Here is a 12,043-nt window from a genome sequence, read left to right as displayed (position 1 = left end):
TTAACCTCATATTTCTTACTTTTAGATTTTTGTTTCATGATAACAAAGTAGTTCATAGTATTCAGTAGGAGTATATTGGGGAGTAGACTTTTAATACAATCTTTTAGCATTTTTCTGAAATGTATTTTGCAATAGCTTTTTACTGATTTTAATTATATTTTAAACAGTACATCTTCTAGAGATTTCTAATGTACCGAGACTTGTAATCATAAAGCTGTAGTTTTGTGTGAGTTGTAGAAAAATACTTCTTTTAAAACTTGAGAGTTACTTCTAAACATTTGTTAAAAGTTTGGGTAGATGATTGAGAGAGTGAGGCATCAGTCCTGGCTCTGGCATCTTAAAAAAAGAGTCACACATGAGGTGTCCTAGTTAAACCTTTTAAATGTAAAGAATCTTGAGCATTTGTTTGCTAATTAAAAAGGGCTATATTTATATTCTCTTCCTTCCATTCGTAGAGTTAAAAGAATCTCAGCTTCTTTTCATTCTTATTAAATATTTTATAATTTTTTTGTGTTTAGATCGTAAATCATGCTTTGGAGGAACTGATGGAAATAGAAGAAGTGAGTGAAAATGTACTCCAAGTTCATCTGAATGGTGAGTATGTCATTTTGCCATGGAAAATGATAAAAACCACATGAGCTTTTTATTTTATTTTTCATTTTTTTTTTAAATTTTATTTTGAAATAAATTCCAACTTACAGGAATAGTTGCAAAAACAATACAAACCCCATACACAGGACTCCAGCATACCCCGACCCCCCTCCCCCGATACCCTGATCCACCAACTTTAACATCCTGTCACACTACCATTTCTTTCTTTCCCTCCCTCCCTCCCTCCCTCCTTCCCTCCGTGTCTATAATCCATCATCTATTGCTCTGTCTTCTGAACATATGAGAGCAAGCTGCACACATCCTTGAACAAACAATATAATTCACATATAAATTTCTCATGAGCAAGAATATTCTTTTATGCATTCCCTTTTAGCGAAGAAGTTCAAGAAATTCAACATTAATACAAAGCTTACATTCTGTATTTTCTTGTTTTTTTTTTCTTATGTCCCAACCATGTCCCTTTGAGCCTCCTCTCCTCCATCCTCAGATCCCATCCAGAATCTTCCTTGGCATTTAATTGTTATTATCTATTTAGACTGTCTTTTTTTTTTTTTTTTTCCACTTGTGGAAACATATATACAGCCTAAATCTTCCCATTTCAACCCCTCTGTAGCATTCCATTAGTGGGATTTAGAATGTTGCAATGCTATTACCTTCTCACCATCCATTACTAGAAATTTCCCTTCACCCCAAACAGAAACCCTGCACTCATTTCTTAACTCCCCATTGTCCCTTCCCCCACTTCTCATGAGCCGTACTCTACTTTTCATCTCTGTGGTCATATTCTCTGATACTTTCTTTGTGTTTACCATGGGGCTTAAGTTTAACCTCTTAAATCTATAACAATCTTGTTTTTCTTTGATACCAACTGAACTTCAATAGGACACGTAGACTATGTTCCTATAGTCCTCCATTCCCCCACCTTTATGTAGTTCGTGTCAAAAATTGCATATTTTACATTGAATCCAAAACCACTGATTTATCATTACAATTTATGTATTTTAGATCCTGTAGGAAGTAAATAGTGGAGTTACAAATCAAAAATACAGTAGTATTGGTATTTGTATTCACCATGTGATCTTTATTGGAAATCTTTATTTCTTCAGTGGTTTCAGTCAATTGTTTAGTGTCCCTTCCTTTCAGCCTGCTCAGTTCCCTTTAGCATTTCTTATAGGACTGATCTGGTGATGAAGTCCCTCAGCTTTTGATTATCTGGGAATGTTTTCATCTCCCCCTCATTTTTACCCTCCAGTGTTTGTGAACTTTCTAAGTCTCTGATGGTTATTGATTTCTATTTGTATTCCATTGTGGTCAGAGAATGTACTTTCAATAAATTCATTTTTTTTTTTTTTTAACTTATTGAGGTTTCCTTTATGTCACAGCATATGCTCTATTCTGGAGAAAGATCCGTGATCACTAGAGAAGAATGTGTGTCCTGGTGACTTGGGATGTAATGTTCTATAAATGTCTGCTAAATTTCTCTATCTATCTCTCTCCTTTCTTTGTTTCTCTGTCAGTAGGGCTCCCTTTAGTATATGAAGTAGGGCAGGTCTTTTATTAGCAAAATCTCTCAGCATTTGTTTGTCTGTGAAAAATTTAAGCTTGCCTTCAAATTTGAAGGAGAGTTTTGCTAGATAGAATATTCTTGGTTGGAAATTTTTCTCTCTCAGAATTTTAAATATATCATGCCACTGCCTTCTCGCCCCATGGTGGCTGCTGAGTAGTCACTACTTAGTCTTACGTTGTTTCCTTTGCGTGTGGTGAATTGCTTTTCTCTTGCTGCTTTCAGAACTTGCTCCTTCTCTTCAGAATTTGACAGTCTTGTCTGACCAGAATATGTCTTGGAGTGGGTTTATTTGGATGTATTCTATTTGGAGTTTGCTGGGCATTTATGCTTTGCGTATTTATATTGTGCAGAAGGTTTGGGAAGTTTTCCCCAACAATTTCTTTGAATACTCTTTCTAGACCTTTACCCTTCTGGGACACCAATGAGTCTTAAATTTGGACATTTTATTTTATCTATCATATCCCTGAGATCCATTTCGATTTTTTCGATTTTTTTGATTTTTTTCCTCCATCCTTTCTTTTGTTCTTTCATTTTCTGTTCTGTATTCCTTGAGGGCGCTGAGTCGTTGTTCAACTTCCTCTAACCTTGTATTATGAGTATCCAGAGTCTTTTTAATTTGGCCAACAGTTTCTTTAATTTCCATAAGAACTTCTATTTTTTTAATTTTCTCTTGCAATTTCTTCTTTATGCTCTTCTAGGGTCTTCTTCATGTCTTTTATATCCTGTGCCATGCTCTCAATTGTTTGATTTTAGATCTTTGATTAATTGAGCCAAGTACTGTGTCTCTTCTGATCTTTTGATTTGGGTGTTTGGGTTTGGGTTCTCCATATCATCTGTTTTTATCATATGCTTTAAGATTTTCTGTTGTTTTTGGCCTCTTGGCATTTGCTTTACTTGATAGGGTTCTTTCAGGGTCTATAAAATACCGATCTCTGATTTGTCAGATCTACAGCTTGGTGACATACACTGTCTCTAACTAACCAGCAGATGGCGTCCGCGAGTCACCTATTCACCTCAAGTCAGTTCTCCCCAACTTGGTCTTTGTGGTGTGTGGGGGTCTGATTCTTGTGGGGTTCAATTGGTGTACTGAGTTTGGGTGTGTTGTTGGTGCTGTCCGCCCTGAATGTGGGGCGTGTGTCTGAGCGGTTATGGAGGCAGGGCAGCTTTAATAATCACACTTCTTAGGTGTTCCCAGAGATTTAAGGCTGTTGCAAGAGCCTAAGCCTTCATTTCAGTCTTGCCACAGATTGTCTCTGCCGCTGACCCACAAGTCCTTGGTATTGGCATAGGGTCCCTGGGATTTCCGAGCGAGTCCCCCTTCTCAGCTGTGCTCTTCCAGGACCTCTGCTGAGGGAAGGCTGTGCCACGTCTCAAGTGCGCACTGGCCCTCCAGGGAAGCCCTGGGCCGCCAGGCTGTGCAGGGGCGTTCCTAGCCTGCTTTAAAGATGGTTGAATGGGGCATGTTAATTTCTCCCTTTTCGCACAGCTCCGCCTTCCCAGCTCTGGGACAGTTAGCTGTGGGTGCCCTAAAGGCCACTGTCCATGGCCGATATTGTGTGTGTGCAGTGCTGCGGGAACCACTCCCCGCCACACTGGGACCCTTGGCACGGCTTTGGGCTATGGGTCCGGCCCCGGGCAGGAACATCCCAAGCCCGCCGAGGAGATGGTTGCAAGGGGCACAGTTTCTTTCTCCTTTTGGCTCCCCTCTGCTCTCCTGGCCCCGAGACAATCAGCAGCAGGTGTGGGAAGGGCTGTCCTGCATGCGAGACACCGAGGCGTTGGGACAGCCCACTCCTGCCATGCTTCACTGCACGGTTCTCATCTTTGTATCCGCAGTCAGTCCCAGGTTTTTTTTGTTTGTTTTTTTAAAAAGAACTATTCCATCTCCAAACGCCAACCCATGGTTTCCCCACACTGCAGTGTGGCCGCCGGACTTTCAGCTGGCTCACTCACTTGTTTCAGAATGCAGACTCCCGGTTTCACCAAATGCACAGTCCCTGTGAATTTAGCAGACCTTGTCCAGCTGGTGCATCACTGGAACTAGTATTCTGGGTCACTTTCTGGCTTTTATCTAGTATTTTTCACGGAGGTGTTTTTTTGCCCTCTCTTACCTAGCCGCCACCTTGGGTTCTCCCCTCTCTTATTTTTTAATGCATTTTTTTGAGATATATTCACATACCATACAATCACCCAAAGTGTACAATCAGTTGTTCACAGTATATCACATAATTTTGCATTCATCACCACAATTTTTTGAACATTTTCTTTACTCCAAAAAATAAGAACAAGAATGAAAATAAAAGTAAAAAGGAATACCCAAAACATTTCGTACTCCTTTTTCCCTCCTATTATTCATTTACTTTTTGTCCCCATTTTTCTATTCATTTGTCCATACACTGGATAAAGGGAGTGTGAGCCAACAGTTTTTCACAATCACAGTCAAGTCATATAAGCTATATATTCAGTCATCTTCAGGAATCAAGGATAGTGGATTGTAGCTCAACAGTTTCAGGTAATTCCTTCTAGCTATTCTAGTACACTAAAAATTAAAAAGGGATTTCTACATAATGCATAAGAATAATCTTCAGAATGACTGCTTGACTCCATTTTAAATCTCAGCCACTGAAACTTTGTTTTGTTTTGTTTCTCTTCCCACTTTTTGTCAGGAAGGCTTTCTCAATTCCATGATGCTGGGTCCAGGCTCATTCCCGGGAGTCATGTCCCACGTTGACAGGGAGACTTATACCCCTAGAAGTCATGTCCTACATAGTTGGGGAGGGCAGTGAGTTTACCTGCCAAGTGGGCTTAGAGAGAGACAAGCCACATCTGAGCAACAAAAGAGGTTCCCTGGGGGTGACTCTTAGGCACCATTATAAGTAGGCTTAGCCCCTCCTTTGCAGTAACAAGCTTCATAAGAACAAACCCCAAGATCAAGGACTTGGCCTACTACAATGATATTCCCCAATGCTTGTGAAAACGTCAGGAATTCCCAAGTGAGGAAGTTTAATGTTTCTAAATTTTCCCCCAGGCCCTAAGGGGGCTTTGCAAATACTTTTTATTCTCTGTCCAAATTACTCTGAGTTGTATTGATGTTTCACACTACCTTGTACAACCCAACCAGATTTCACCCTGTATTCAAGGTTCCATATAATTATGGTGTTTGAATAAACTGACCATACGAGTTAAATTATATAGTGTGCTACAGAAAGTATAGACTTTGAACCAAATAAACATTTCTTTCTTTGATCTCACATAGAAGTTGACATTTTAAAGCACAGTCAATATCATCCTTTTCTCTTTAGTCTGCTTTACCTTACTTCTAATCAAGTCCATTTCATTCTTATCTCTAATTGAAATCTGATGTATTTTTAAGCTTCTTTAACATTTGCTGCATGGGGTATTGCCAACATTCATAGCTGCTAAATCTGATGTATTTTTAAGCTTCTTTAACATTTGCTGTATGGGGTATTGCCAACATTCATAGCTGCTGAACTCGGACTCTGAGTCTCAGGTGTCACGCAGATACCCAAAGTTCCAGGGACTGATGAGGTTATACACAAACAACTCAGCATCTCAGAATTTAGAGATAACCATTACAACTCATGAATAGATGTGACTAGTGTAAGAACTTCCTCTGATAACCTATGCTCTCAGATTCAGTTCTCAGAGTTGGCACATTATAATTAATAATAATGTATCTCAGGGTCCATTATGAGTGAGGTGTTAAAATGTTTGTCTTTCTATTAGGGCTTATTTCACTCAACATACTGTCCTCAAGGTCCATTCACCTAGGTGGATACCTCACAACTTCATTTCTTCTTGCCCCCACTCAGTATTCCATTGTTATGTATACACTAGAATTCACCATTCCGTTTATCAGTCAATGTACCCTTAGGCCACCTCCATCCATTGTGAATCGTTAATATATATGCCATAAACACCATGTCTATGCAGTGTCCACTCATGTCTCTGCTCTCTGTTCTTCCAAGTATATAACCAATAATGGGATTGCAGGACCATAAGGCAGCCCCATAGTTAGCTTCATGTGGAACCACCACAGTGCCCTCTAGCTGGGCTGCGCCATTCTGCTCCCTACCAACAGGGAATAAGTACATCCCTCTCTCCCCATTTTCTCTAGTTCTTATATCCCTCTTTTTATTTTTTAAACAGTTTTATTCACACGCCATAGAGTCTACCCTAAATAAACAAGCATTGATTCCCAGTGTAATCACATAATTATGTGTTCGCCACAGCAATCTATATGAGGGCATTTCTATTTCTTCCCCAAAGAAAGAGGAAAAAGAGAGAAAAAAAATAAAGAATAAGAATACAAAAGATGGAAGAAAAATAAAATGCAATGGAAAGATCAGACAACATCACCACCACCAAGAATCCCATATCCCTCCCTTATATCCCCCTCTTATAGACATTTACCTTTGTTACAATTAATGGAAGCATCTTTCAATGTTTGCATTGAAACTAGACTCTAGTTTGGATCATATTTTTCCCCAAAACCTTCCAATTTTCAACATCTTGCAATGTTGACATTCATTTGCTCTCCCTCTTTTAAAAATATGCTTACATTTGTACATTTAATCACCATCATTGACTACTCTAGGTTTCACTAAGTTATACAGTCTCAATCTTTATCTTCTATCTTTCCTTCTGGTGTCATACATTCCCCTAGTCTTTCTCTGTCAACCATATTTATACTTATCCTTGTTCAGAGTACTTAAAATATTGTGCTACCATCATACAGTAGTGTGCTATCCATTTCTGGATCTATGCAGTTAATCCTGGTGAACCTTCTGTACTCCTTCAGCATCAAATTCCCCATCTCTAACCTCTCTCCTCAATACCTGTGTCCTCTACTCTGAAATTTCGCTCATCATTGTTATTCCATGTTAGTGAGACCATACAGTTTTTTGTTTCTGGCTCATCTCACTCAGCATAATGCCTATGTGTACCATTTTGTCTTTGGGATTTTATATGTCTCTATCTTACATTCTTTTTATTTTTTCCCTCTTTATCTCTTTTTACCATTACTGATAGTCTTCATTTCTACAGTCTTCTCCAAACCTCTCTTTCCTGTCTTTTCCTATCTGCGTGTAGTGCTCCCTTTAGTATTTCTTGTAGAGCAGGTGTCTTGTTCACAAACTCTCAGTATCTGTCTGAAAATATTTTAAACTCTCCCTCATTTTTGAAGGACAGTTTTGCTAGATACAGAATTCTTGGTTGGCAGTTTTTGTCCTTCAATATCTTGAATATATCATACCGTTGCCTTCTTGGTTCCATGGTTTCTACTGAGAAATCGACACAGTCTTATTGAGCTTCCTTTGTGTGTGATGGATTGCTTTTCTCTTGCTGCTTTCAGAATTCTCTCTGTCTTTCACATTTAGTAATCTGATTATTGAGTGTGTTGGAGTCTGTCTACTTGGATCTGGTCTGTTTGGAGTACTCTGCACTTCTTGGATCTGTAATTTTATGTGTTTTGTAAGAGATGAGAAATTTTCAGTGATTATTTCCTCCATTATTCTTTCTGCCCCTTTTCCCTTCTCTTCTCCTTCTGGGACACCCACAACACATATATTCATGCGCGTCATGCTGTCATTCTGTTTCCTGAGACCCTGCTCGTATTTTCCCATTCTTTTTTCTGTCTATTCTTTTGTGTTTGGGATTGCATATGCCTTGTCCTCCAATTCATGTATCCTTTCTTCTGCCTTTTCAGGTCTGCTGTTGTGTGTCTCCACTGTGTTTTTCATCTGTTCTATTGTGCCTTTCATTTCCATAAATTCTGCCGATTGTGTTTTCAAACTTTCGAGTTCAACCAGTCTCCAATTGTGGTTTTAATCAACAAATTTGGACTACTGAGTACAAGCTACTAGCACAGATAAACCCAGAGCAAGCAGGAAGGGAACCCAGAGGTTTATCCTGGCAAAGAAGATGCAGGGATGATGGAAAAATATATACATAAATAAATAAAAATAGAGGCTTTTGGAGTCCACTGAGCTTAGAATACTGGAAAAGGGCTGTGTCCCAAGAAAAGGGGCACACAGAACCAGCTGCCTACTCTAGTTCTTGCCTGGTGACCTAGAGGGCTGGAGACTGGCTCTGAAAAGGGGACTTCTTGCTTTTCCCCTTCTTTTTCTCTCTCATTCTAAGTAGCTCATTAGAGAAAGCCTTGGGTAGTTTCAGTTGTCAGCACTGACCCAGGCAAGGGGGGAGTTAAGATAGAGAATTAAAGGAAAAAGTGAAGTGTAGGAGACAATTCCCTAAAGGGCTTATATTCCCTAAGAAAAGGGTGTGTGCAGCTCAAGTGGCAGGCTTCCCTTATAGAACTCAGACCCCAGGGCCTGAAACAGCCTAAGTGGGGGGTAGAAACAGCCTAAGCTTGGCTTCTGACACCCTCGGTCCCTGGCCAGGGCAGGGTCCACTGTGAATTAAATATACCATATCTCTTTATGCTGGTGGAGCACTGTAGGCTGACAAGTGCCACCTGCTGGGCAGGATAGGAAAAGCAAAGAATCTAGAGGCCTCATAGGAAAGTCTGACAATCTGCTGGCTCTCACTCTCAGGGAACTCTGATACTGTATACAGTCTCCTCCTGAGACCTGGGGCCATCTTGTCTGGGAAAATGTGATTGGGGTAATCAAAGAAACCAGATGCTGAGACAACAAAAATTACGAACACACTAGGAAAAATGAAGATATGGCCCAGTCAGAGGAACAAACTTACACTTCAACTGAGATACAGGAATTGAAACAACTAATTATTAATTAAACAAATCTAAATCAATTCAAAAGTTAAATCAGCACATTGAGGGAAGATACGGCAAAAGAGATGAAGGATATAAAGAAGTCCTTGGGCAAACAGATGCAAAACTTTTACTTTAGCACTATATATACAATATATTAATTATTTAAAATGTAAATAAAGGAGACAAAGGGGCATTTTTTTCTGCTCTCTATTTCCCTTTTCTTTTTAAATAACACTAGTACCAGGGAAGAAGTTTCTTTTAATCTACGAGATGACTTCATTTATGACTTTTACAATGTAAATATTGTGAAACAGGCTTTGACGTTTTCTTTAAGTTTGAAAGACATTGGAAACTGCACTTGATTTGGATATAATCTGCAATGCATGAAATATATACATTTCCTTCTAATTAGATAATTTTTAATGGACTTTTATTTCAGGATTGCTGCAGATCAATGATAAAATTGCCCTGAAGGAAATTACAAGGCAGTTAAGTTTGGAAAATGTAGTTGGAGATAAAGTTTTTGTAAGTATTTTAGTTCTTTTAAGTAAACTTGAAAGTAAAGTCTCTATAGCATAGATGTTATTAGTTTTTTTGGAAGATTAGGGAGGGGTTCAGAAATTCCAATTTGAAATATGCATATATTTTATTAAAAACCAAGCTCTAGCAGAATTTTTCTAATCTTTGAAGACAGGTAGAATAGGAATAATGGAAAATACGCTGACTAAAAAGCCACGATATCTGTCTTGCCTCATAACCATTTAGTATCTAGGGATCCTGGGCTAATGAATGTCTCTGAATTTTAGATTCTTCATCTGTTTAAAAGGGTGTTATTTTATTATACTTACAGTATTATTCTAAAGAAGAAAGGAAGCATTAAATATAATTTATGTTTAAAAAAAAAACTTTGCAATATGATAATGGACTGTACAAATGGCAGTTATCTCTTACTATTAACATGTTTTCAGAAACTTACCCCTTACCTCACTGATGTAAAAGCATGGGGTCTTAGGACAGTGAACATCCATAATTTAAAAGAAATTACTTCAATATGATTAGAAATGTTTTGAAACTTTATTTGTAGGGCTTAAGGAAAGCACAGTTAAACATGATTTGCAACTGCCATAAATTTTCTTGATTAAAAGGCCCATCTTCATACTCTTTATGCAATAGAAGGGGCTTATGTACATTCTAAGTTTATTTTCTGGTCACTGTGGTCATGTAGAATCTGTCACTGTAATCTCAAGTCAGTGCTCTGTTGCTGCGATACAGCAATTGTTGTGTAAACTACCTAGGTATAAAGCATTTAGGAATTTAATTTTTTATTATGTAAAAAGTTGAGCCTACCATATGTTCTCCTTCCATAGTTTTCAGTCTTTGAAGTGTACATTCAATCAAGATGCGCCTTCTGTAATCGCGTGCTCTGTTTCCTGTTCAGAATTTAATGTTTAAGCTGGTGGCATACTTGGTCAAGAAGAGTCCGCATTAAGTAGGCTCAGTTTGTGTTTTGGTTTTCAGTTGATCTGGATACACCTACTCCCAAATGGACCTATTCAATTTGATCCATAAATAACTAAGCTAATTAAAAAGCATAGTTGCTTCTTTATCGTCTCATCATTACTATTATTTTCATAATAATCAAATATAGATATTATTAGTTTAATGCCTTCATATATAGGTTAGGCACCTGAGGCTCAGAAAGCATATTAATTTCCTGAAGTCATAAAATGGCGGAGGCTGCTTATTAAAACCCCAAGTCACTTAACCTAGAGCTTTTTTCTGTTTTGCTAAACTTCTTAATATCAGATGCGAAGTCTTTAAAAATAAAAAAGCCAAACAACAAGCAACCTTTGAGTAACTGTGTATAAATTATGGATGACACTTCTTGACCTGCCTACCTTGGAAATAGTATTGACTTCACAGCATGCAATCATCACAACATATGTAGAAGGTCTTAAAAGCAGATTATGCTATTTTATATAAATTCCCTCAGTTGGGAAACAAGGTTTCTTTTCTCCTTTATTTCTGCTCAAATTTACGGTTGGCCATTTCTTTAAATTAAAAAATGTGAATGAAGTAAAAACTAATTACTTTAATGAAAAAGTATCTTAACGGTTCCTCCTCCCCACAAACTGGGACATCTGGATAATGCATCTGCTACTCTATTAATTTTCAGCTAAAATATTTAAATTGTTCCAAAAATAGTTTGGCTGTGTTCCAAGTAAACATAGACAAATTTGATTTGATATATACAGGTTCTGCAATATGCTGAAATATTATAATATCTAATATTTGAAGCAAATTTCTTTTGCCTTTTCCTTTGGGATCTAATTTAAAGTCATGGTTATTTCTTTAGCACTACAAATTAGAGACGTGCAAAAGTCTGATGTATTCTAAGAAGCCAAGTGTGTTTCTAGTTCTCTGACTATATTGAGAATATAGCTACTCTCCAAAACGGCCTTTAAATTAACAACTTTTTAGATTTTGTCCAGAAAATATAAATTTCAAATATATCATTACCATTTTCAGTGCTATACTCTCCCTGCTTTTACATTTAATTTAGCTTTTAGATCGTAAACATGGAAATACTCAATTTAGAATCTGGGCAGTGACTAATTTACTAGCAAAAATAAATATCTTGTGAGAGGCGGGGCAAGATGGCAGACTGGTGAGCTGTAAGTTTTAGTTACTCCTCCAGGAAAGTAGGTAAAAAGCCAGGAACTGCGTGGACTGGACACCACAGAGCAATCTGTCTTTGGGCATACTTCATACAACACTCATGAAAACGTGGAACTGCTGAGATCAGCGAAATCTAAGTTTTTGCGGCCAGGGGACCCGCACCCCTCCCTGCCAGGCTCAGTCCCGGGGGAGGAGGGGCTGTCAGTTCCGGGAAGGAGAAGGGAGAACTGCAGTGGCTGCTCTTATTGGAAACTCATTCTACTGATTCAAACTCCAATCATAGAAAGACTGAGACCAGATACCAGAGACTCTGAGAGCAGCCAGCCCAGCAGAGAGGAGACAGGCATAGAAAAAAAACAACATGAAAAACTCCAAAATAAAAGCAGAGGATTTTTGGATTTCTGGTGAACACAGAAAGGGGAAGGGCG

The 12,043-nt window shown here is 38.3% G+C and overlaps 1 protein-coding gene across 11 annotated transcripts in view; it reads left to right on the top strand.

The window, feature by feature from the left end:
• The window catches only part of ORC4 (origin recognition complex subunit 4), a 145,648-nt gene that overhangs the window by 80,288 nt on the left and 53,317 nt on the right, over positions 1-12,043 (top strand). For all 11 annotated transcript variants that reach the window (XR_005218974.1, XM_037850563.1, XM_037850571.1 and 8 more), the window contains 2 exons: positions 519-594; positions 9,376-9,461. Coding sequence is in view for 10 of the 11 variants with exons in the window: in XM_037850563.1 (XP_037706491.1) it covers positions 519-594; positions 9,376-9,461 (162 nt within the window). In the remaining variant the exon portion in view is untranslated. The remainder of the gene's footprint in view (positions 1-518; positions 595-9,375; positions 9,462-12,043) is intronic.

Source organism: Choloepus didactylus, chromosome 9, assembly GCF_015220235.1.
Source record: "Choloepus didactylus isolate mChoDid1 chromosome 9, mChoDid1.pri, whole genome shotgun sequence".
Classification (NCBI taxonomy): domain Eukaryota; kingdom Metazoa; phylum Chordata; class Mammalia; order Pilosa; family Megalonychidae; genus Choloepus; species Choloepus didactylus.
This window is presented reverse-complemented; position numbering and strand designations above follow the sequence as displayed.